Genomic DNA, 27,142 nt, shown 5'->3' on the forward strand with positions numbered 1-27,142 from the left:
GAAAATTTAGCCTTTGTCTTATGTATAGATAGTGATAAAAATAGCAAACAATGTAATCAATAAGATATCCCAAAATGGGAAAAAAAGTCTTACTTTTTACATTTTTTTAATCAAAACCTTTTGTTTCTCTTATTTTAGAGGCAGTAATGATGTGCTCTATCACGTTGGAATATAAACCAGGCTAATTTGCAACTTATAATTCAATTAAGTAAGTAAAAACGCACAATCTTCTTTCATTCATGAAATTAAATATGGAGAAGCTTGGATTTGCCATAAATATCTGCAGTACAACGTGTTTGTGTAAACCTGCTGTCAGCCTGTTTATTATTTAATGAACAGACAGACACCAGTATTTATGCACCATAATGTAAAAGTAAATGATTTTACAGAACATAAAACTATTTGCACACAAAAGCCAATAAAAGCAGCTTCTAAAATAAGATTTTTAGAGTCCCTTCCAAATGCTAATAATCAAAAAAGCAAGGCCAGTTTAAAAGGCAATGCAAAAATGTGAGCCTGTTAATTTTATAAGAAAACATTTTGCATTTTAACCAATTACTTACGTAGTTGTGATTTTTACAAGTTTGTTGACCAAAAAATCCCCGGAAACTCAGATCTACGTATCGTTGGAAAACTGCACCAGTATTAATTAATTTTATTTTGTAATATGACATACAACCTTTGCTCAGACTTATTTTTCATGTACAAATTATAGTTATTCACTATTTTATGCTATTTCTTCATTTACTTTCTTCCCAACATCTTAGTGTAAACTGTGCATTTTGCTGGATTATCGTTTTTGTGCAACACTTTGTGAGATGTGTCTGTGGGAAGGTGTTATATAAATATATTTTACTTATCGACATAAAGAGGTTTGTGCTCTTTCTGACTAATTGATTCAAACCTACTGTTTGGTAATGACGAGTCATTTTAAACTTAGCTGAAATTACCAACACAATTTCTAAACGCCCATATGAGTTATAAATGGGCCCTTTGTGCACAGACATTGGGAGCCTAATTCAAATAAATTGAAACATTTTAACTAAGTTTTAAGAGTTTTTTTTAACATTTATTTCACAACTGTATTGTTTTTGCAGTTATATGTCATTATCTTTATGGTATTTTGTGTTTTTTTCCCCCCCTATTTCTTTCTATTTCACTAACAAATAAGAATTAAAGCACACTGTCTATTTCCCCTGCATTGTCTACATTGTTACATTGTTTTACATCGTTTACATTTTAATTGTTTATATAAATTACTGCTGCATCTGGATACCGTGAATAGCACACTGTCTATTTCCCATGCATTGTTTACATTGTTACATTGTTTTACACTTCAATTGTTTACATAAATCGCTGCTGCATCTTTATTCTGAAAATTAGAGCAATTTACTGTGATTTTTGAAGCTGTATGCAAACAAAATTTCGTTCTGTACGCACTTTGTGCATACAAAATGACAAATAAAGCTATCTATGTCTATGTCAAATGTATGTTTCAGAACCGTTTTAAGGTTAAAAATTGTATAAGTTGTGTAGGGCTATTATTCCTCGTGATCAGTAGAAACACATCACGATGGTATCAACTATTTGGATATAAATAGAAGTAATTATACACACATAGAACAGTGTTGATTTTGTTTTAGCCATAGGCTTTTGACTCAAATGTGCTTAATTTTACTTTCATTTTAGTTACCTGTAGTCGTATTTCCTGTAACAATAATCGACCAAATATCCCAGAGGTCATTTCATAACTTATTTCATTACACAAATAATTAGTCTGGGCTGTTTTCACCTACTCTGCCTGGATTGTTTTATTCTGTTTTTTGGTTTTTGTTATTGTCATTATATAAGCGGAGTGCAGGTGAAGTTACTAAGATAGTAGTATGAGTTTATAGGAGTTATGGAGCCATAGTGTTATGCTGACTGTTGTGTAACAGCGCTGCAGCCCAGTTACATCAGCTCCGCGCTACCGTTGGGTAAGCTGGCTGTTATGTAGCCGAGCCTGACCGGGTAACCGCTCCGGCTCCAATGGTCTCCTCCTCCAGGCTCCGTTTGGTCTGGCGACACTTCCTGAACAGTAGAATGGGAGACATGGCCTCCAAAACACAGATGCCAACCCCAGAGACGGCGCTACCCGGCCGGACAGAGAGCATCAAAGTCTCCGGTAAGACTCACTGCAACTATCTAGCTAGCTTTAACCAAACTTCTCTACGGAAGCTTTTAAGAGCGAACCGGGAGGAACCGTTTCCGGTGTTTAATCCTGGTTTCCCTGGTTACTCGGCGTATAATAATGTCCGTGGAGCTGTTTAACAAACCCCAGAGTCACAGTTTCAGAAAGACTACAGATATTTTTTGTCAGTTAGTTAGCACCTGCTACAGAGCACGCATGCGTAACCCATCAAGCAGCGCCGATTGGTTTTGTAATACGTCATAGGATCCGCCATATTAGGAAGGGAAACGCCGAGCAGGAAACCATTCAACTGAACTAGTGATCTGTGTTTTATAATAGGTGTAACTTTGGTTTGAGTTATATAACTCTTGGTATCATAAAGTAGATAAAAAAAGAATGTACTTAGTGTTTGGTCAGTGTTTTCTACACTTATTGGGATGTGTTCTTCCAGGAATATATCATTTTAATTTTATATGCATTTCTTTTTACAATCTTTTTCTCTCGCTTTTATTATTATTACTCCAGATCTATAGAGCACTTTGAGCCAAGTCGGGATTGTTGAACAGTGCTACATAAAAAAAAAACTTTGATTGATTTATGTCTTTAGATTAGTTTGACCTATGCGTAATAGTTATAAAATGTCAAAATATCAAATAAAAAATGTTTCATACAGACATAGCATCCTGAAGGACTTATTTTAGAGTGTAAACTTGATATAATAAATACCCAAACATAAGTTTATGTCTAGCAGTTATTTTCTCCAATAAGATAGCAGAATGCTTTCTCTTAAGCTGTGCTTGAGACAGTAAGAATTGTCATTTGAAAAAAAAAAATACTCATGTAAGAGTAAAAAAAAGCATTTGCGACTTAATTACTGAGTAACAGCTCATACTTTATGATTAGGTTTGTGAGAAATATTCAATTAGACAGATAAAAATCTAAAGTTATGTGCAAATTCCTGTGGTGTAAAGAAAAAAAATAACAAGTCGAAAAAAATAACTACATCATAAAAGAACAAATGAAATATGTCTGTATCTGGTGCAATTTTGTGTGAAAAGTTTTGTTCTTCATTCAGAAAAGAAACTACAGGTCAGTAGAGTTGTCAGAAATTGTACTCAAGGTAGAGTAATGTTGTTTTGAAATAGCATCACTCAAGTAACAGTAAAACTTACATCTAATTAAAACTACTCGAAGTCAATTTAAAAAAAAAGTTACTCAAGTAAATTTAACTATCTACTACCTACCTCTGCCACTAAATATTTGCTCAGTAAATTTGAGATTGCTACGATGACGCAATGTAAAGAAAATGTCTGCAATGTTAATTTTGCTATATTTCCTTTTGTTTTTCAGCTTTTTCTTTTTTTTTTTAAGGATGAAAAATCTTACTAAATAATAAATGAAAGGCAAGTTTTCAGTTGCATTAAATGCATTAAATAAACAGGAAAGGTCAATTTTTTCCGTATTTGCAGCTCCAGTTAAGGTCTACCTACTCCTGTAGGGTTGAAATAAATAAATTTTCTATTATACTATCAGTCTTGCAATAGAAAATGTAGGAACAATCCAACATTTAATTAAGAAATGTGAATAAACGTATTTATTGGGTAGAAGAATCCATCAAGGTTCAAGGTTACCGGTTCTTGATTAATAATTATAGGTCGATTTGCTTTCTCGTGGTTCAAAACATTCATACAAACTTCTTTAACACAGTCAGAACCATTCAAATAAAAAGGTTCTCAAAGGGCTTCAGGCTCCATTAATCAAATCAGAGCAGAAAACAACAGGAGAGAAAAACTGAAATACAGGGTAATCATGCAAGAAATACAATCTTTATAAAACTTATGGGTAAAAACTGTTCAAGAGAAATAATCAATACCTAATAAAATCTGTTAAAACCCTTAAATCCAACCAGAGTCGCAGCTTGTTCCGTTTTGTAACAACGTTTTAAAACGTCTGGTTTCACATTTAGGGACTAAGGAACTTCTTCCAGAGAGAAGCTGAAACTCCCAGAGAATGGGATGAAAGTCGTAATTTAAAGCAGAAGTGGCTCTCCTCTGTACAGATGAGACTGATGGTTGGGGCTCTCCAATCAGTCTAGGCGACAGCTTCACAACCTGCTGGAGGGAACTCCTCTCTTTCAGAGTTTTAAGACCAACGGATAAAACTGATTCGATAAAAGCACAATAAAAACAGGTTTTTATAGTTTGGTCAATACTAAAATGGCAGAGTATCCTCAAGCAGAAGAGGCGCTGATGTGACTTCTTGGACACTGCCTCACAGTTGGCTTCAAAATTTAGTTTGTCATCTAAAACAATACCAATATTTCAAAGAATGCACACCCTCAATTGTCTGGTCTTTAATTAAAGTGACTTTGTGCTTAAAGCTATAGTTGGTAATGGGTGCATAGCATTAGTCAGACAACCCAATAGTTCGACAACCCAATAGTTCGACAACCCTAACCCTAACCCGACAATCTAAGGCACAACTCATGACCGTTCTGTCTAATGTGGGAAAAGTTTAGTTTTCTTTGCCATGCACTCACCATGAAGTTCAATCTAATGCCATCAGAGAGTACTAGGCATGGTAACTGCTGGTACAGATAAGATGAATTTGGGCATGGGCCTAGCGCATAAATCTTGTCAAGGTATAGGCCTGCTAAGAATCAATACTAAAAACCAAACTCATATTTTTCATCTTGAAACTGGTTTGTCAGACTAATGGGTCATCCGACTATATCAGACTAGTGAGACTATTCGAACTAATGGGTTGTTGGACCAAAGGTTTGATGGACTATTGGGGTGTCGGACTATTGGGCAGACCCTGTTGGGAATTCTGTTCGGAAACACTTTTTGTAATACTGGGTAAAATGGTCCTTTCACCCTGTAAGTAGTAAATACATTATGTATTAACAAAAAAGAGGATAAAAATTTGTTTTTTGTGGGAGCTGCAGACCTGTAAAAACCTCTAACCAATCCATGCCCGTTGGTCCGAAGGTAATGGATTTAACAGAGTTTTGTTCCTGCTCTCTTCAAGTTCTGGGGGTATCGCCTTATCTATTGGTCGTCCCACATGCCATCATTCTGACGCGCTCACGTAACGCCAGTGTGCGTGCTCTTTCCTCCCTAGTTTCTGCTTGCTGGCTGTGCATGCGCACTTCTAGCGTTTATGTATCTGGCTTGGCTAGCAGTTAGCTTAGCGGTTAGCCTAGCGGTTAGCCGTTCATTGTAGCTCCGCTACTCTCACCGTAGACTTTGAACATGGCTCAGAGTCGCAAGAAGTGAACCGTGTTCATGTTTATGAGAAGAAGAGGAAGACCTCAGTAGAAAGAAATAAGACCAGAGTTGATTTGGAAGAGTTTCATGGCGCGATTCCCCTGAAATGCAGAAGAGCGAGTTACAGTAAGCCGGTCTGCGCATGCGCAGTTATTCAAAAAAGGGACTTGGGGAAACTTCTGGAAAAATCGCCGACCCTAGCTTTAAGAGGTCTTCGCCTAAAATCAATAAGGACAAGACTCCTCCGCACATCCTTTTATAAAGGCATCATTCACAAGGCTTTTTTAAAAAAAAACATTCAGCAGACTAAAAATTACCTGTGCTTTTTATAGAATAAAAAGCAAAGGTATTGACACATGGCCTTGAGGTAACCCAGTGGATGTGCATTCAAAATCTGAAAAAATTGTTAACTTTCACTTTCTGTGTCCTTTTAAAAAAAATCCAGGATACATTCAACACAGAGACACACAGGACAAAGAACCATGCACACACGACTAAGGGAAATCCAGCATCCCCCACAGCAACTTCTCACTTAAATCAAACTGTTAATGGTGCCTTCTGATTACAATATGCGGTTGAATTGTATGGAAAGAAGAGAAAAAAAATCCACAACTAAAACCCCGCCATGTGTCCCATGCGTCACACCCACCAATAGGTCCAAATCATCACCACATGAGGTGTTTAAAAATGTCCCAGTCAGTTCACATAAAACTGACTGAGAAAACGGGTACCTCAGTCCAGGCTTTTATATCGTTGATTTGAGGCTTTTTTACAGTCTTATAAATGGGCAGCAGATGCACACAGTTACAGTCAGCAAAGCCCTAGGAGGAAGAAGGACATCTTTATAGGCATGTTATCACTGATCCCGTAGCACAGATGTAGCGTCTTGTTTCGCCTTGTTGTGCAGGAGACATTCTGATACACTTTTCTTAATGTCTTCTACAACAAGAGACATGCTTAAAATCACCTAAAATAACATTTGGTGCATCAGAGGAGACGGACTGCAGTTCCTGCATCACATCAAAGATGGTGCTGGAGGCAGAGACTGGGTCCGCTTTGGGAAGATGGTAACTGAACACAACTGTAATAAAGAGTTGGGGGAATTCACAGGGAAGATAAAAAGATCACAGTGACACTGATATTAGTTCAATATGTGGCGTACAATCACGCTCCCATATTGTCACAGATGTACAGTAACAGTAGTAATAGTCTTGGGTTCTCTTTTGTGCTGTTGTCAGCTCACCCCACAGGCTCTCTGTTATGCCTGTGTTCATTTGGGACACTTTTTCAGTTTACTGGCAGAGGCCACTGTATTTTTGTTTAAAATGTCCCAGTATGTCAAGGAATTCAGGGTACCATGCACTCTAATAAGTCTCCCTGGGTGCTTTTGGAAGAGAAACAGGCCCACAGCATCACTAATTATCCACCGTACTTATTAGTGGGTGCGAGCAAGGCTGGGCGATATAAAAATAAAGCATATTGGTATAATAGAAATCATATTGATTATCAATAAGCATATATATTGAGTGCAGCCCTGGCCATTTTTTGCTGTTTCTTATTACCTATTTTTAGATAAAGAACACATAAACTCAACCCTTTATTCAACCAACTTTTCACCAAAACTGCAAGTTTTAAGATAAGAAAAAAAGAACGTGTGCTCTCTGAACTCTTTAGAGGGGGCGGGGCTTTGCACGTCCCTGAGTCTGCGTTTGTGATTGGTTGGGAGGATGTAATGACTGTAATATTAACCTACATGATAGGCTAGAATGCATAAGAACCGGAAACTGTTATATTAAACTTTTATTTACCCCTTTTTTTGTCCTATCGCATCACACGTATATATCGTTATTGAATAATCGTCTGGCCCAAGGTGTGAGGCATCTTTCGTCCTTGTGTTTCACATCAAGCCCACTTGGAGTGTTCAGTTTTAGTGCCATCTCAGTAAAAACAACATGGTTCTACTCAAAGTTACGGTAGAGTTAAGAAAACTCCATATGAAAGAAAAAGCCATCTCCTGGCATCACTTCTGGAAACAACAAGTAGACGCCATCTGAAGGGCGAAAGAAAAACACGGGCCCTTATCCAGTAGAATAGCCTCCATTTAACATCGTATTTATACCCCAGGAACACAGAAGATCATAAAAACTGATCAATTTCAAACAGTAAAGTATAAATTAAACAAAGGGCTCAGTTAGATGCATGTTACGGAAATTGTAGAAACCACCACTGACTTGTGTAAAGTTTCTTAACACTGAATACATTCATTCCAAATTAAGGGTTGGATTTTTATTTAAGGAAATTCTCAGTGTGAGAATTATGCTGCTGCAATAAAAGATAAATGTATTCTAAGACTTTTCCCAACATCTTTACCAGGGGGGGTGCCAATAAACACGTCTGGCAGTGTATGTGTGTGTTTGTGAGATAGGGAGCCTTCTGTGTGCACAAACAGGCCGACAGCAGCAGTAAGTTGGCAGTGAGGGCATTTGGCACCGACATGCCCCCTCTTCACTACAAGTGAGGGCGCTGAGCCTTGGCACACGATGAATAGATCCGCACTGGCACCGAACAAAGGGCTCAGGACACACAAGAGCACACACTCGCTGGCCTTTATACTGGCCTTTAGTTGCAAGCAGTAAATATAAAGGTTGTCGGGTGAAAGGAGTGTTGACTCAGCTGTGTCTGAGTTCTGTGTCGCAGAGACTTAAGACTTGATTAGCGCATTATTAAATGTTTTGAGCGTCCTTAAAATAAAACACGCTGCGAAGTTGTCGAACTACTTTGGCTGGTTTGGAAAGGGTTGGACCGGAGAAGGAGGATGTGGGAGTGAAGGGGTTAGGAGGGCGGGGGTCCGCAGCGAAACGACGATCGGGACGGATGGGAAGGTTGAGGCGGAATGGCACACTTGCTGGAGACTCGCCAAAGCTTCTCGGGGAGCGGTGCCACGGTGGAGAGAGGGGCGAAGGAAGCGCGAGGGAGCAGAGGGGAAAGGAAAAAGCCTATGCCTGCAGTAGAGAGACTTGGCAGGGCTTCTTTTCTTTTGTCTGTCTGGTTCAGGGCTGCAGCGCCAGAGGAAATCAGGAAACGTCCAGGCATGGTGGTTCTGGTGGTGGACGGGGACAATTTCAGCGTTTGTGATGAAAAAAAACAACAACAACTAACAACCCCAAAACATTCTGACTGAATCGACTGGAAACTAAACTTCGGTGAGGTGGGAATCAAAGACAAAAGAAGATGGTTTTCCTGTTTTTTTTTTTTTTTTTTTCTTCTCTCTCCACAAAAGTCAGCTTTGGGACCGTTGGACGGGACAGGGTTTTGGAGACAAAGTGTCTGCAGTAACCAAAAATTCGGACAATACTTTAATTGTAACGCGACAGATTTTATACCGTCTGGTATTTTCTTTAACCGCGTCTGTGAACTGGACCAGGATGAACGGCAGAAAGGCCAATGGAAGCCAGAAGAAGGCCAACCATGCACCAAGCAGGAGGTTTGTCTGTGATCAGGGATTTGGATCTATGACCAAATATGGATGGGGGGGGGGGGGGTTGCTGCTTGTGTTTGGGGGAAGGTAATCCAAGTTTAAAAGTCAAATGCTACAAGTTTAATCATTTAGATGTGATGGAGCTAGAGGAGCGAATGCAGGTGAGGCTGTGTCAGCGACACAACCAGCAAAAATTGAGATTTCTAGATTATGACGCCTTCAGATGCTTTTACTTGAGTATTATACGCATATTTGTGCTGTTTAATTATAGATAGATACACAATTAGAAGTGTTAAAATAGGAGAGGATAGTAATGTTTGGCCTCAGAGTGGTGCAGTACCTCACTGCTATGATATGGGTTGGAAATGGATGAGAAAAGCAGCATAACTTCAGTGTTTCTAGTGGATTACCTGCTTTTTTTAGACCGTGATTTGTTGACCATAAATTAGATACAAGAATTGCATGTGCTGATAAATTACTCTGGTATGCTTTTGCCAGAGCAGGCAGTCTGAAAGGTGGATTTAAGTATCGCTGACCTTGAAATAGAGTTAGCTTAGTGCAGAAATCTTACTGAATGCAGCTGATAGGCTGCAGCCCCACACCAAGGGACTTTTCATGCAGCGTTTTAACCAAGTGCCTCTCATGGCTCTCTGCTAGGTCACAAATGTTGCCGGACGCAACCTGAGCAGCATATCTGTCCAACTCACAAGACGAGATGAGACAAGATCTTTGGAGAGATTAAAATCCTCTTTTTCTTTCTTTTGCAAATAGAGTAGATGTTTAACTTTTAAATAATCTATAATCAGTGTGTAATAACACAGTTGAGGGTTTTCTAGTTTATAAATTGCAGTTGTTTAATATATTAATATATATTAAAGAATCTCTGTGTGTGTGTAGTTCAAGTATTTCAGATTTTGAATTTCAGATGAACCAGTGCAGTCCAGACCCTTTGGACAGTGAAAAAGCCCTTTAGCTTCAAGAGAAAGTTCCTAATTACTTTTCTATAAATTATTAACGTTTATGGCTAATGGTTAGCCAGTCATGATATTCTAACAGTGCTTGCAAGTTGACTGTATCTGGGTAAAGACTCTTTTAATGTATCCCTTCCCCCAAATTCCCCCAAAATATTTCAAAATGTCATATTGTGAGTTAATCATTTGTGAAAAAACTAAATGCAACCTTTAAATATTAGATATATGTGCAACGTGCTAAGACCCTATAATTTAAAGGGGTGTGATGGCACTGTCTTTTCTGTGATTGACTTTAAATGAAGGTGGCACTGGCAGGTGAGAAGAATCTGTCACCTACCTGTCAGACACAGAGGATGCTTTGCCAACGCATCAGACGGCGCTACCAGAACTCGCCAGAGTCCAGCTTGCTGGGATCACAATGCTGGTCTGTGCTTGGATCTATCAGGTGCTTGTCATGTTGGCTCCACAGACGTCACAGTGACATGACGCCGCACCGTGTCCTAGCTTGCTTTGAATGCTAGCTTATTGGTTAAGATGGTGTGTGGGCGTAAACGTGAGCAAACAACGTTGTAAAAATCAAGTCCTGTCCCTTCTTTTTATAAAGTAAGCGCGCTGCTTTTGATGTGTTCCTGTTGTGAATAGTGCATACACGTTTATTAGGATCGGTGGTGTGGAATTCACTGCTGCTCTGCATCCCGACCTGACAAAAAAACGCTTTTTCATGACTTCACAGTTTTGCTTTCAAATTAAAGGATCTACTGGTTATATGAGAATTTCATCTCAGGGCTCTGTAAGTGTGCCGCCAGGCATTCAGATAATTATTAGCCAAATTAATCAAAAGGAAGGTCGGGTCAGGTGCCACCAGCTCAAGCCTTCAACATGCACAGATGAACATGCCAGGTGTCTGTTAATAATGGGATAGTTGGGTATTTGCTGCAGTATTTCTGTCACAGTTGCATTGATGCTGTTGCAGCGGCGAGATATGAGAGCCGGTGCGCTCAACAGGCAGATGTTTTAAGACATGACCACAAAATGTGAGGCAGCCTGGCCTTTAACAGGAGACCAAACAGCGAATACTGCGGTGTCTAACGTGTAAAATGGCCGTTCCTTTAACGTTCTGTCTTCCTACGCCAGGGAAATGAGAGACAACGTAACTTGTCACCCTGGCCTGCAAAGTTTCCCCACCTTTACACACAGACGGACTAAAGACTAATGAAGAAGTGGCTGTCCCCTTCATCACAGTTTGCTCCAGATGTTGGAACATCTGGATGCAAGAGTCATCAGCAGACGTACTTGTTGGCAGCGGGCAGCTTGTTTTGGCGTAATCGACTGTACTTTGAGGATCTTCTTCATACGCAAGACATCCAGGAATGTTTTCGCTGCAGTTTGCCGTGAAAAATTAAAAAAAAAATCACTTTCCTGGCAGCTCACAGTGTGGCAGCTGAGCGCAGCAGCTCGGTGAAGCCAGATGTTTTCCTGATTCCACACTGCCAGCCCACAGCAGCCACATCTGCACACAGCTGTCAAACATACAGCATCATAGTCGCTGATGCCCTTTCCTAATATGTTTTACCCGCTTATATCACTAAACATTCGCTTGTTAGCGAGAATCCGATGATTTGCTTAAATGTCAGGACTCGATTCAGATGCTCAGTTATTTTTATTTTTTTTCTGGTGTTCTCTCAATTTGAATCAGTCCTGGCAGACACGTTTCTAGTACATGTTAAGTATCTTCAATCTTATCAGGCTGTTGCTTCCTTTCTTCAGTCTGTCTGCATTTATCAGTGCCGTTTCCACAACAACACAGATGGATTCTAGTGGGCAAATGAGCCTCTCTTTGTGCAAGATTTCATCAGCACGGTTTGTTGTTGTCGACGCTGCCCTGATAACCTTGACAGGAAAAATGACAAGTGTTTAGGGGTGAATGTGAGCGGCATAATGGATGAGGACATCCTGCAGATTGGCACAGATGGAGAGGGGGAAGAAAAAGATGAAGAGAAGCAAAAAAGACTCAGGCTGCAAGGTCAGTCGGTTCTGAGGTGTTTAACGTTTAGATAATCTTTTCATTTATCTTAAATATTGCAAATGTCTTCCTGGGTCTAAACTTTCCACATGATGAGATGGAATAACAATGCTTCAACTGAAGGCACACTCAAATTGCCAATCAGTGCCCGAAACCGACAATGTTGCCTTTAAGGAAATGGTTTATTTTAGGTGTAGTTGTGTGAGGTATTTACAAGCAATTTATTATCTGAACTGAACCTGAATTCTACATACTGTAACATCTTTCATAAAATCTTAAACAAAACTAAGCAAAGTAACAAAAAGGATCAGAAACTCTCACAAGAGGTATTATGTATGTAAATATAAGTTAGTGCGCAACAAAGGACAATGCATCTTTGATTGCATTACAGAGATGAATACAATTTTTATGGTGGAAACTACAAATCTTCTATTTTGTATCTACAAGGAAATTCAAGAATGAATGAAAAGTTACTGAAATATTAAATTTATGAATAAAGTAATAAATAAAGTCTGCATATGTGTAATGAAAGAAACAAGCTAAACTTGTTTCCCTGTTTTATATCTGGTGCCATAATACCAGACAACATGATGCACAACATTTTTTGACAAAAACCCGTTGCTTTTGTGTATATATATAAAAAAAATAGGTCAATGTTTTAATTGCAACCTTTTTAATTAAAGTAAGGGCCAAGGAAATATTCAGAGTCTAGGGGTGAAATGAAATTCCCCCAATATGTGCAATGGAACACTAAATAAAAGTAAATAAAACATTACAATGATATATCTCTAAATGTAAGGAAAGAAATATTAGTAAATCAAAATGACAAATAATTCAATAAATACATGAAAATTGCAATAAAACCAAAACAGACAAGTGAACAAGGGTAAAATGTCTAAAAAAGCTAAAACAGTGGCTAATTTGAAATATGATCAGGAGTAAATCGTGACTCTTAGGCTTGACTCGAGTTAACTTTTAAAAACCGGAGCAGTGTCATGTTCAGGTCTTCAGGAAGCCTCTTTCTGTGAGGACCAGAACAGCTGCATATTCTGTAGGGATCAAACATTCAAAACGTTTTCTAAAAAAAATATATGGATTAAGAGTAATGAAAGCTTTGCAAATCAGAACAATTGTCTTAATAAGTAGATTTTACTCAAACGTAGAGCAGCTGTTACAGATTTTTTTTAAATTTTAGGCTATAGAACTTATACTTATTTCATTTAGGCCCTGTTCACACAACGTTTTTTGGTGAAAACTTAAATGTTTTGTTGCATTTCTACTGTTGGTCTACCTTTTCTCAGAAAATCTCTAAATGGGTTCCAGAGTGCACCATTTTGGGTGTTTTCGTGTTTAGTACGTTTGAACATAGCGCCTACTAGTGGTGTGGCAGGGAAGTTACTCTGTTTTAAAGGTTCCAGTGTTGGCGTCTACGCGGAGATTGCAATTAAAACGTTGTCCTGTAGATGCGTTAACAGCAACAGGACAACAATCTTGTTTTCAATTGAGCGTTGTTGTGGAAACAAGGCCTCAGTGACACGTGAAAAGGATTAACTATTGTTTAATACATTTGTTCTGGATTATTGTTTTTTTTCCCTTTTGCTGTATATTAAAATTAAACTAACATAAAGATTAGATGCTCTGTATTACTCATCTGTCTGTGTAAACCAAACTCAGTAGAGGATCAAATATCTCTGTGATTAATACTTTTGTTTGCACCATTGTAAGCTATTGGTTCTGAAATAGATGTTGTGCAACTCTAGTTTTGACAGATTAAAAAAAAAAAAAAAACACAACAGAAATGACCTTTTCCCAGAAAAATATATAATGATGTGGATTACAGTAACATTCACACTGCCTATAATTTATAGATGCTATTCAATATATGATAAATCTATTGGTTCCGTTGAGATTCGGTCCTCTTTTTGCTCTAAACATTCACATTTCATGTATGAGCTACAGCCTCTGTAGTCAAATATTCCACATGCATCACAGCGCTGTCTCGGTGCAGCAGTCAACATTTTCCACAGCATCCACTTACAGAAAGTGTGAATGCAAAAAGCCATTACTATAACACATAGAGGTCTGAAAGGGTCCAATCAGTCTGCCAGTGCAAAGTGCATTAAGTCCGATTCTCTGCACCGCACACTGTCTCACGACTAATGGCTGTGAGCAATCGATTGAGTCGAACCCTTAGGGAAGCGCACACACACACACACACACACACACACACACACACACACACACACACACACACACACACACACACACACACACACGCGCACATTGCAGAAAGGCCCTGTAGAGGCTTATTAACCCCCACCTCCTCTCTAACTACACTCACAGCTGTCAGTTATGGTTTAAGGAAGATGAAGAAAAGGACAGAAAAAAAGGGGCGGGTCTGGTGCCAATCTCCAGTGGTCATTGGGTGAGACGGGGGGGGGGGGGGGTGCCAGTCCATCTTAGGGCAACACAGAGACACACAGGACAAACAGCCATGGACTCACACCTAAGGGCAATATGGAGAGACCAATTAACATAACCGTCATGTTTTTGGACTGTGGGAGGAAGCCGGAGTACCCAGAAAGAACCCAAGCATGCACAGGGAGAACATGCAAGCTCTATGAAGAAAGAATCTATTCAATTCAATTCAATTCTATTTATATAGCGCCAATTCATGAAACATGTCATCACGAGGCACTTTACAAAGTCAAAATCCATCATATTATACAGATTGGGTCAGATTATACAGATTGGTCAAAAATTTCCTATATAAGGAAACCAGTTGATTGCTTCAAAGTCCCGACAAGCAGCATTCACTCCTGGGGAAGCGTAGAGCCACAGGGACAGTCGTCTGCATTGTACATGGCTTTGCTGCAATCCCTCATACTGAGCAAGCATGAAGCGACAGTGGGAAGAAAAACCACCCATTAGCGGGAAGGAAAACCTCCAGCAGAACCGGACTCAGTATGAAAGGTCATCTGCCTCGACCGACTGGGGTTACAGAAGACAGAGCAGAGACACAACAAGAGAGACAAAAAAGCACAGAAGCACACATTGATCCAGTAATCTGTTCTACATTAGATGGTAATAGCGGGTGAGCCGTCTTCTCTGGATGATGTCACAGTTAACAGAACGCCAGACCAGGTGTACCTACTATGAAGAGAAAAAGAGGGAGAACAAAAAGTTATAAGCAGAAACGATGACTAGCAATGCATTATTGAAGAACAGTAGAACTCGATAAAGTGAGAAAAATAGATCCTAATGTCCTTCAGTCCGGGCCAGGATTTGAACCCAGGACCTTCTTGCTGCACAGTAATAGTGCCGCCAAATGCTCCACTGTGTAATATTAGATACTTATTATTTCTTAATGAAAAGTAAGGAGTGAGTTCCACATGGGCCATTTTTTTGCATTACAAAACCTTTTCTCCCAGTTATTTGCTGTTAAGGCTTCAGCTTAGTCTGAATAATTTAAATAATCACAATGGCCGCCATGTGGAGGCCACACGTGAACGCAGATAAAAGGCCGACCCTGACATTTTCCTAGTATAATTTGAATTTCTGGAATAAGACTTGTCTATGTATTATGTTAACAAAGATTCTTTATATGAAATATACAATGTTTTTTAAATATAGCATAAAAGAGTAAAAGTTTTATTTCCAAGGACACCATAAAAAAATCCAGTTTATTCTCTTTAATATCTCTTGATATAAAATAAGTTGTGTTTAACCCAAACCTCGGTTTGTATTGTAGTTGTATGCTATTGTATTGTCTATAAAAAAAAGATATGTGTTAAATTAATATACTGGAACTCAGAATATAACCGAATATTTAAATCTGACTTCAACTTTGCGAACACACAGATCACATTCATAAAAGCAAATTCTTAAGCAAAAGCACACCATAATGGAAGAGCTGGTTGTGAATATTTTTTTGATATCTTCATGATTCAGTAGCAACAGCAACTTCCTGTCTGGGCTTATCAGTCACTGTTGGGGAATCTTGGCCCATTTTCTTTTCCAGTGTTGCATCGGTTCATTGAGGTTTGCATTCGTTCCGGCTCCTTTAACCTCCCATCACAGTATTTAAATTAGCTTTAGGTCTGGACTTGGACTAAACCATTGCAACACATTGAGTCGTTCTGTTGTAGATTTGCTGCTGTGCCTTGGATCTTAGTTCTGCTGATGACCCGTCTTCAGCCGTTGAACTTTGGTGTTCAATGTCGACTCAGTGGCTCAAAGGTGCACAGATTCTGTGCCTGCAAAACAAGCCCAAATCATCATTCTGCCACCACCATGCTTGAGATATCGATGTGCTTGGTTTTCACTGAACATAGTCCTGTCCAATGTTATAGCTGGTTATGTCTCCCTGTGGACTATTGGGCTGTAAATCATGTGTACATGGCCTTATACCCCTCCTCGGATTGATGAGAAGCAATAGTTTCTTCTTTGAGGCCATTGGCGAGGTCTTAAGATTAGATTAGATTAGGTTCAACTTTATTGTCATTACACAGGTACAGGTACAAGGCAACGAAATGCAGTTTAGGTCTAACCAGAAGTGCAATAGCAGCAAGTGCAGGATAAGCTGTGGTTCCATATGTACAGGACATGGGTTTTTACTGAATAAATATAGAGACGGATACTATTATAGACAGAATTTTACTGATCGATTTGTCCTATGAGTATAATATATAGATAACTAGTATTGTATATGTACCGAAGATAGTATACAGGTGGAGTTTTACAGATATGTACAATAGCATAATATACAGATGATTATTATAACAGAATTTACATGTACTATGAATATATGTACAGATGGCTATTACTATAGGCGGAATTGTCTTTACCTCTTGGCGTTGTAGTTGTGGCATAAAATAGGATAATCCTGGCGGTAGGTGTTGCGATAGGTGTGCGGGTGGGTAGGTGGTTGTGTGCGTGAAGATTGTTGGGTCATGCAGCTTGAAGAAGGAGCGCAGCCTGAAAGTAGTGTGCGTCGAGCTAATAACAGTTAGCGCGTTAGCTTATTTACATCGGGAGGGTTTCTCCCAGGCGGGAACTTTGATGTTGCTCTGAAACGTCGAAGGATTTCAAATAAACAAATGACGCCTAGCTTGGCGGGTACGCTAGGGAAGACGTTGTATAGATCCAGACCCACCAATGTGTATGAAAACCTGCTTTTTTATGTAGCAATAGTAGTTATAAAATATAAAGGATGGTGACTTCATGTTTGTTAATAACAGCTAGAAACTTGCCTTGTTTCCATTATGCAGGCCCAGCCTGTCATGTCTGTGTGTTGATGTTTTTTTTAATTGCCATCTGGTTGAGCGATTTGCATAAATCGCCGAGCTGAAGATGAATACCTCCAAAGAACATGTGCATTTTTGTGACAATTGAATTCCTGTGATAAATATTTCCTTGGTTCGGCTGTAATTCAATATTTAGCCTGCGTTATTTCCCCATAAACTGGCTCGCTGCAACTCTTGTCCCACTGTGTCAAAAAGAAAATACTTCCTTGAGTTTTTCCTGTGCGCTCCCAGGCGAACGCTGAGCGATGCTAGATACGGAGCAATAAGGATAACACTGATGGCTGTCATGACGCGCCGTAATAAAAACAAAGACAGCAATCAGAGCAGCTGATGAGAAGCTCAGATTGAGAGCAGGAGAGAGGAAAAAAAGGGATAACAGGGAGGCGGGTGTAAAGGCAGGATGAGAGGAAAGTGAGGAGCAGGAGAGAGATGGAGAAACCAGGCAATCAGAGAGAGACGCAGGCAGAGGAGAAGGTGGGGGGGGGGGGGGGTTACTTTGTAGATTTAATTGCAGCACGGTGTAGACAATATTGTGCGTACGTGTGTGTGTGTGTGTGTGTGTGTGTGTGTGTGTGTGTGTGTGTGTGTGTGTGTGTGTGTGTGTGTGTGTGTGTGTAGACTCCCCAATCTCCCCCTAGCCAGACATTAACTGCAGTGCTTCATTTATCACTGTCAACTCTGGAGCTCCGCTGGGAAGGTGAACACAGACTCCTGAACATTCAGCACAGGTTTCAGCTCTTCTTCTGGGATGGGCCTGTCTCAAGTCACTGCGCTAACCGAGATGTTTTGGTGACAAAGACGTAGATCTACAAGGCTGAAACCTGTTAGTACAGCACAAGGATTACTGTAAACTGGACTGAGCTGCCTTTCTAAACTGAACTGGTTCATGAGGCGCCTCCAGATCCATCCACAGGTAAGGAACGGCGTTGCACCAACATTTCACGTCCTGCCATTGCAAAAGTTGCACCAAAGAACATCAAAAGCAGCCATGAGCTGGAGGAGGACCGCAGCAAAGGTCCTTGCTTTAGGAGCATACTCTGACAACTCTGATTTACACATTTATCACTCAGGGACTTATTCCTGGAGACAAACAGCTCAAAGTTATTGTCTTGTGGACAATGAATGAAACATTATTTTACCTTCACCCTATTAACAAAAGCTTATATGCATTAAGTTCAGTTCAGTTCAAATTAATTTAAATAGCGCCAATTCACAACACGTCATCTCAAGGCACTTTACAAGTCAAATTCCAGACAGTCGTCTGCATTGTTGATGGCTTTGCAGCAATCCCTCATACTGAGCATGCATGAAGCGACAGTGGAGAGGAAAACTCCCCTTTAACAGGGAGGAGAACCTCCAGCAGAACCAGAACCAGGCTCAGTGTGAACGCTCATCTGCCTCGACCCACTGGGGCTTAGAGAAGACAGAGCAGAGACACAGAAAGCACAGAAGCTCACATTGACCCAGGAGTACTTTCTATGTTAGATGGTAATAGAGTATGATCTGTCTCCCCTGGATGATGTCACAGCTAACAGAACGCCAGACCAGGTGTACCTTCTATGAAGAGAAAAATGACAGAGAACAAAAAGTTAAAAGCTGAAATAACAAACAATGCAAATTGGAGAACAGTAAGAGAATTCAGCAGAGCGAGAAAAATGGACCCAGACGATTAGAGCATTGCTTTGGTCAAAATGGACCAATAATTTTAAATATTTTTTAGCTGAGACCAGTTCATGTTGTGCAGTCTGTCAAGAACCCCATCGGCACCGATCCCAAACCTTTTACATGTTACTAATAACAAAAATAAGTTCTAAAATAGTTGATATCACTCAAAAACTGAGGAATATGCTGAAAACTCTCAGCATCTGACCTTGATATTTTATAACTAAATTGTAAAGGTAAAACAGACAAAACATCTACGGTCATAGACAAACAATTAGAACCTAAATGATCCTAAGCCAGGGATCTGCAACCTGCGCCTCCAGAGCCTACTAACTGGAAAAAAAAAACATTTTTGTCCCTCAGTAGGGACATTCATGTGTCTCAGCAGCAAAGTGAGACGCAAATGGAAGCATGCAGATACACAAGAGTCAAAAACATAAAAGCAAAAAACAAGAAAAGGTGAATGTGTAGTAAGGACAGATTTGCAGCAGCACAAGAAAAAATGCTGGACAGCTTTTATTTGTTAAAGAAGCGTTTTTAAAATAAAAATGTAAGAAGTCTGTAACTGAGCAGGATGATTTTAAGAAATGTGCTAAACGTGTATGTATATTTATACAGAAAACCCCTGTTTTACAGCAATGAAAAAAGATTTATTTCTTGTATTAATTTAAAATATAAAAAAAACTGTGCAAAAATAGCAAATATAAACACTTTGTTTGGAGCATTGGTGGTCCTAACAGCTGCTGGGAAGAAGGATCTGTGATAACATTCCTTTGTGCACCTAGGATGACGCAGTCTGCCGCTGAAAAAGCTCTCCAGCTCTGCAACAGCTTCATGCATGGGGTGGGAGACATTGTTCATCAATGATGTTATTTTTGTAGCAGTTCTTCTGTTTGCAGCAGAGATGATGAGCGTATCCAATCGCTGCACCAATGGTACAGGCTTTTAGAAGTAATTTATTAATATTTTTTTTAGCTTCAGACAATGAGCTTTATTTGTAAGTGGGTGCTGGTGAATAAAAACCTGTTAGAGTAGAGACTAAAACAAAGGATAACATACCATTTGAGCGTTTTCAATGTAACCCAGTTATTCCCGGAGATCTATACTGGGCCAAATGTAAGACTGGAATCTATTATGTTAAAATCTTTAGAATATTAATAGCGCTAAATCTTGTCATTTTCCCTTTTTACCAGCCAAAGCTGTGTAATAGATAATACATAGGTGAACATTTAGGGTGCTTTTACATAAATGGTACTCGCAAAATAAAACCTTATCTTTATTTTTGTGTAGATCTAAGTGAAAAAAAACAAACAAAATACAATTGAGATTAGCACTTGTCTAGTAAAAATGTTTGCTATTTGAAATTAATGAAGTATTTCAGTGTTAATCTTTTTAATATTCTAGTCAGAGGTTTAGAGATCGATTATAAGACGTTCAGAGTGGTATTTTGCAGGATTGAGAAACTGAGTCACAGCAGCATCACTGGGTTAGACCTGGAGAGAAGAAACATGTTGCATCCTATCCACCTCTGTCTGCTTTTAATTAGGAACTTATTTTAAGAAAGATTTGCAATTAAACCGGCTTTTTTACTGCTGCGTTCTTATTAATTTCTGCCGCTAAAAGAAAAGGCTGGTGAAAGCTGGGGTGCACAATATTCCAACAGATTTTTACCAACAATCGATACTGATGCAGATACATAAGTCTGGCAAAGTATCTACATGCATGCATAAAGAAGGGCATAATATTTTAGACATGCAGATCATGAGCTGCACGGCGATATTTGCAGATGACACTGTGATGCACAGTAAAAGTAGAGAGTGGAAAAGCTGCAGCAGATGGGAGGGAAAGGCTCTGCAAAGAAGGTAATGAAAGTCAGTGGCAGCAAAAGCAAATTACATCTGTGTAAATAAGAGTTAGACAGGTGAAGCTGTGAGGACTGGAATGAGTTTAAGTCCCTGAGGTCACCCATCCACAGCAGTGGGCAGAGAAAGCATCTCATGTGTTGATGGAATGGGGCGATAGCTTATAGGACGCATCATTAACCGAGGAGAACAAGAACAATCCCAGGTTTCTCTTCAGCGGCGTAGCCGGGATGACAAAGATTCACAGCTGTGCTGGTGCCAGTGTTCCTTTAAGTCTCCGTAGTATTGACCTCAGGAGCTCTTTCACAATAAAGATGTTTCTAATAGGCGAAGGATTTGTGACATTGCTCCTACTGTTGGAAATATCTCATCCTCTTTTAGATGTTACAATAAAACTGTGTCCGTGTTTAGCTGGTTTTTATGTTGTTGAGCTCTCTGAGTTATAATAAAAACTTCCAGGAAGCCACCTGGTGTCAAGACCAAGTATACCAAGCTGTTTAAGGAAGTATTCCCTTTCATTTATACCTTAATATCTGACCCAATCAGTAAGTGGATGAGTTAAAATACCTGCTTTCAGTTGGCAGTGAATTAAAGGATGAGTGCCAGAGGTAATCTAAACAGCCTCAAGAGTTAAAATGCAAGGCTTACGAGATGGAAGAAGAGCATTACGATTGGTTTGGAGACGGTGGAGCTATCAAAACAGACCAGATGCAGAGCTGAAGGCAGCAGGGCTGAACGTGTATTTTCGTAGGGAGTGACTAAAATTAACGGGATTAGACGCCGGTAATTTTAGAGCTGTCCCTGTCATATAGTAAATATGACAGATTGAGGCGTTTTCTAAATACAGGATGAGGCTGAGGTGGTTGGACGTGTGAAACGGAGGGAAAGGTCGCATACGGTCTGCACAGTGGAGCTGTTGGTAGCACTGTTGGCTGGCATCAAGAAGGTCCTGGGTTCAAATCCAGCCTGGGGTCTTTCTGTACGCATGGGCTCCCTCTGGGTACCCGGGCTTCCTCCCGCAGTCCAAAAACATGACTGTTAGGTTAATTGGTCTCTCTAAATCACCCTTAGGTATGAATCTGTGGACATTTTTGTCCTAAAGTGGAATATGGAGCCAAAAGAGAGGAGAAGACGAAGACTATAGAAAAGGTTGATGTGATAGAGGATATACAGAGTGTCATAAGAAATACAGATAGTGACAGCCCTGAAAGATTGTAGCTGGAGAGATGTCATAGACTATATGGTGCCTCCCTAAATGCTAAACAGAAATACCAGACATCACATTGGTCTTTTCAGATATTCATTTTAAAAAGAAATTTTAAGGTTTAGAATACAGATGAATTTGAATAAGACAGCCCTGTCCTACGACAACAACTTCCAGGCTGACCCATTTACTGTTTCCTTATCTTGCATATTTTAGATGTGTCTTTTGTTATCTTTATCGTCTCAACGGAAAATTAAAAAGTGATGAAGGGCCACGGAGATAAAGCAGAGTGTACCGTGCCCTGATTGGCCGATTCTGGAGCTGTCGTAGCTGCCTTTACTTACACACACACACACACACACACACACACACACACACACACACACACACACACACACACACACACACACACACACACACACACACACACACACACACACACACACGTGTAGGCCTGAGCTGAAATAGAGCAGCACTAATACAGTGTCTATGTGTGTGTGTGGTACAGATGCCACCCTGGATAAAGGCCTGCTCTGTGATCAGGCTTATTATTGTGACAGGATTCAGGGTGCTGAGAAAGAGACTGGGAGGCATCCTAGTTAGTCCTAAACACACACACACACTTTGTACCTAAAATGAAGTGGCTTACTGTTTGATGTGAAGTGTCCTGAAACGCTTTCTAAGCTCTTTCCCTGCTCTTCACAACCAAATAAAAGCAAATTAGCTGCAAGCACAAACTGGGATCTTGCAGCTGAAATCAGTTTAGGAACACAACATGGAGCAAAAGCCTTCTGCAGTCTGCTTTCTACGGTTAGAGTAACAACATAGATAGATAGAAATCTTTATTGTCATTTTGCATGCACAAAGTGCGTACAGAACGAAATTTCGTTTGCATACAGCTTGAAAAGAATCACTCTAGAAATCACAGTAGATTGCGCTATTTTTCAGGATAAAGATGCAGCAGCGATTTATGTAAACAGTTGAGATGAAAACCAATGTAACAATGTAAACGATGCATGGGAAATAGATAAATATGTCAGCTGTGAAATGTAAAATCTTCTTATATTCCTTTATTTTTACTGCCGCAACCTTTTAAATTTCTTCTAATTGTGTTGCGGTAAGGGACCCAAGTGCAGAAACAGGTCTCCAGTTACTGAATACTTTATTCATGAAGTTAAGGAGAACTTGCACGAGAATCGCAGGAAGAACAGGTCTGGAAACACAAGCAGAAAATGGGGAAAAGTAAGGTGCAGCACAAATAACAGTCTAGCAGAAGGAATGTGCAAAGAACAAAGTCAGCCAGAGCTCTTAAAACTAGGGTCGGTGATTTTTCCAGTTTTCCCAAGTCCATTTTTGAATAACTGTGCATGCACAAGACCATCTTACCTGCTCTTCCTCTCTTCAGGGGGATCGCGTAAAAAAAAAACGAAAAAAAAAAAAAAACTCCCAAATCCATTCTGGTCTTATTTCTTTCCACTGAGGCCGTCCTCTTCTCCTCATGAACGTGAATGCGGTTCTCTTCTTGTAACTCTCAGCCATCTTCTAAGTCTACGGTGAGAGCGGCTACAAAGAATGGCTAACCGCTAACCCGAATAGATCAGGTGATACCCCCAGAACTTGAGGGACGGAGGGGGGTGAGAGCAGGAACAAAACTCAAATCCATGCCCTTCGGACCAAGGAGCAGTGATTGGTTAGAGTTTTTACAGGCATCCAGCTCCCATAGAGAACAATTTTTAACCTCCTTTTTGTGAACACATAATGTATTGACTACTTTTAGGATGGAAGGACGATTTTTACCCATTTTAACAAAGTGTTTCTGAACAGTATTACCAACTATAGCTTTAAATACTGAGGGAGGGGTGGAGAATGACATGGAATGCAGGTGAATTAATCAGGGGATTATGTGGAACAGCAGGGAAATAAACCCAAAAGTTTAAAGAACAGACCAGAAAAATAAACAAAGAAAATAAACACAGAGAATGAATAAATATGACAACACCTGTGAGGGAATAATAATTACACAGAAGTAGCATACGGCAAGACCCCAAGAACATAAATAAACTATAACAAAGACAAAAGAAAACCAGAACCCAAACACATCTGAATCATAACGCTATTTTGACCTCAGCGAGTGAATAAGAACAGGTTGTGCGATTTTGTACAACAGAACAAACAAACAAACAAAACAAACCCACATAATATTTTTTATAAAAAGCAAGCATTTCCTGGAAGATCAAATGGAATTTATGCAACATGTCTTAGGATTGCTGCTTGAAAATGTTTGAATTCTGGTGGAGTTTTAAAGGGTCTGTCAGTGCAGCTCATGCAAAATAAAAATAAAAAGAGAGACGACATTGGCAGCAAGTGGTGAGAACAATTTTAAATTTGACATTCTCTTCTCAGCCTTGTGTTGCTGGACATGTTTTAGAGCGGTTTGTTCTTGAATCTACACTGTTTTGTGTTAAAAAAGTGACCTTGTTCTCCGAGGAATTTCTTGGTCTGGCCTTCTGCTTGGTTCATCTGTTCTGCCAATCTTAATGTTGCTTCTGCCAAAAATTAAAAAAGGCGCATGTTGTTATTGGAGCAGGGAGGCACGATTCAGATATTTCTAAAAGCAGCCTACTACATATGTGCTAAAATTACTCTGGCATTGCCTCCAGCAGCCAGGCTGTAGCAGCTGATTACGGCTCACATCTAACTGCCTAGAATAAAGTTGAAATGACAACTTCTCATTTTAAAACAGAGGAAAAGCCAAACAAGGATCCCCTCTGGTTGTTGCCAAAGCTGACGTTTTTTTTAAATTGCAACGTAGACGTACTTGGTTCACCTCTGTTTCAAAATCCATAACACTTGGCACTCAAATTGGAACTAGATTATCCTACACTATATGCAGATTCTTGTGATCTGTGATTTTGAATACAGACGTGTTTGTCTCTCTGCATAAAATTACCTGTGCAGACCAAACCTGCATGCCCAAAATTAAAAAAACTAAATCTGCGCTGAGCGCTTTAAATGCTCGATAGCTTTGTTTGTGCAGAAAAAAAACAATAGATATGCAAAGACGGCCTAAAACTCAAATAATAGAAGCTTTTTACCGGCCTGTCACCTGTTTTTTTTTTCTTTTCTTTTTTCCTCCAACAAACTGAAACAACGGAAGGTGTGTTCTCCCATTTGTGATAACATTTTTTTCATCTAAGGAAGGTGTTTACATTTTGAGACATACAAGTGCATTCGCCGCACAGCAAGACAGATGCAGCAGGCAGGAGATCTGTATCATCTGCTGCTTCTTTGTTGTTTCTTGATTCTTCTGTCACACATTCGGCAAGCTTTTAAACTCATTAGTATTCTGTCTGGACTTATTTTCTTTCCCACTGACATTTACATTTAAATTGTTTATCTGCGTGTGTGTCTGTGTGTGTGTGTGTGTGTGTTTGTGCCTGCATCCTGTAATGAACATGCCTTTGCTGTTCCCTGAAGGCAGCCATTACCAACGCACACACACACACACACACACACACACACACACACACACACACACACACACACATGGACGGAGGATAATGTGAGAGGAGGAGGAGGAGGGAGGAAAGACGAGGCTGAGGATCTGTCTCGGGATTTTAAATTTCCATTTAAAATCATTAAGATTTGAGAGTTTCTAACGCCTGCTGTGTGCGTTTTTCATGAACCTTCATTTCTGCCGGTGTTCGTAGCTTTTCGATTTGATTAGTTTTGTAGCAAAAAAAAAATCCTTTGGCGAGGAGCGTTTTTTGTTTTGGAGCTTGTCTGCAAGAGTTTCAGCTTGTGAAAACTGGGGCATCGCTGACTTTGTTCTGCCGTCTTTTGCTGCTTCTGGGGTTGAACAGAAAGTCTTTCAGGGGGTTGCACGATAGATTGTAGAGAGAGCTCAGGTTTATTCAAACAGAATATCACTTCAAACAATTCGCTTCGTGCTTTTTTTGAAAATCTAAAGCAATTTCCTTATGTCCCTTTTTCAAAGTCATTGTGATAATAGAGTCAAAATATACTCTGAAAATACGCCAAAGCTGTTTAGGTTGGTTGGTTTCTGCTCAGAATTTCTATTGGTTTTAGAAAAAATTAAAATGATGCACTTCAGCAACGCTATATTGGTCATGTAGGGTTTGCTTCACATCCGGTTAGATCAAGAAAAGGTTCACTGTAAGGTCGGAATAATGTTCAGATATGCATTTACTGCACGGCGTTTTCAGAAAGAAAACCAGCATGAATTTAACATGTGAGTACTGATGCTGTTCCGAATGAACGGCAGCTGTTGGGCAAAGCAAGACTTCAGAAACGTCAAGAATCAACTCAGAGAGGCTGAAATGTTCTCCCTCAAGCTCCAAGAAGACACGCGTGCCGAAGAGTTGCCCGTGCAGAATACAGAGCATCCGAATCCTGCTGCGGCTCGGCTTGGCGACGAACGGCTGCTCATGTAATCAGACAAACTCACTGACTCCGATTCACAGGATGTGTGCTTGCACAACTTGAGAATGCTGAGAGCAGAACACAAAATTCAAGCTGATTATCACTCTGCGTGTGTGTTGCTGATTGCTTGGCAGTACCCGCTCTCTCGCTTTTGTCCATCAGCATGCAGCCCTCGTGACAATTATGCATCTATGCATGAAGACGCTGGATGTGTGCGTGGGGATAAAGGATGAGGCTGGGGATCCAGATGTTTGCTTCATTTTTATTCTCCCCCATCATTCCAGTTTTCTTTTAATCCGTCGTCCTCCCCCACAGCAAACCATCTGCACACACACTGAGCCCCCAGCAAGCCGACGTTAATGTGTGCTAGCTAAGCCAGGTGGCTGCGTGGCCTCGTATATGTCCTCGTGCATCTCTGGCTCTGCGCTGATTGGAGTGAGTGCAGCTGCTGTGAAAATCTGCAAACCCTCTTTAAGTGGGTCACTGTGCGTATGTGCTCAGGTTTTTTTTTTTTTTTCTTCTTCTCCATATTTAGTTCTGCATTCTGGGTTTCACTGTGCATTTTCAATAAATAAACATGTACATCCTCAGTAAGGATGAAAATGAGCGTTTAAATAATGAGATATTTGAAACATGTGTAGTAAGAGAGCAATATGGTCAACTAAACTTGTATATTTTGTTAATTGATGTGCGTTCGAACCACAGGAACCTATTCATGGCTCTTATAACCTTTTACTCTTCTCTATACTGATAT

The 27,142-nt window shown here is 39.9% G+C and overlaps 1 protein-coding gene across 4 annotated transcripts in view; it reads left to right on the forward strand.

Annotated features, from left to right (window-relative positions):
• Positions 1 to 1,924: 1,924 nt before the first annotated feature.
• The window catches only part of msra (methionine sulfoxide reductase A), a 50,094-nt gene continuing 24,876 nt past the window's right edge, over positions 1,925 to 27,142 (forward strand). Inside the window, exon 1 of one of the 4 annotated variants that reach the window (XM_036147185.1) lies at positions 1,925 to 2,164. In XM_036147185.1, coding sequence (XP_036003078.1) covers positions 2,029 to 2,164 — 136 coding nt within the window. In that variant the 5' untranslated portion in view covers positions 1,925 to 2,028. Of the gene's footprint in view, positions 2,165 to 8,319; positions 8,643 to 8,666; positions 8,924 to 11,811; positions 11,912 to 27,142 lie in introns of those variants that run through there. The other 3 variants (XM_021308630.2, XM_012882562.3, XM_021308629.2) reach the window with 3 other exon arrangements.

This window comes from Fundulus heteroclitus, chromosome 15, assembly GCF_011125445.2.
Source record: "Fundulus heteroclitus isolate FHET01 chromosome 15, MU-UCD_Fhet_4.1, whole genome shotgun sequence".
Taxonomy (NCBI): Eukaryota; Metazoa; Chordata; class Actinopteri; order Cyprinodontiformes; family Fundulidae; genus Fundulus; species Fundulus heteroclitus.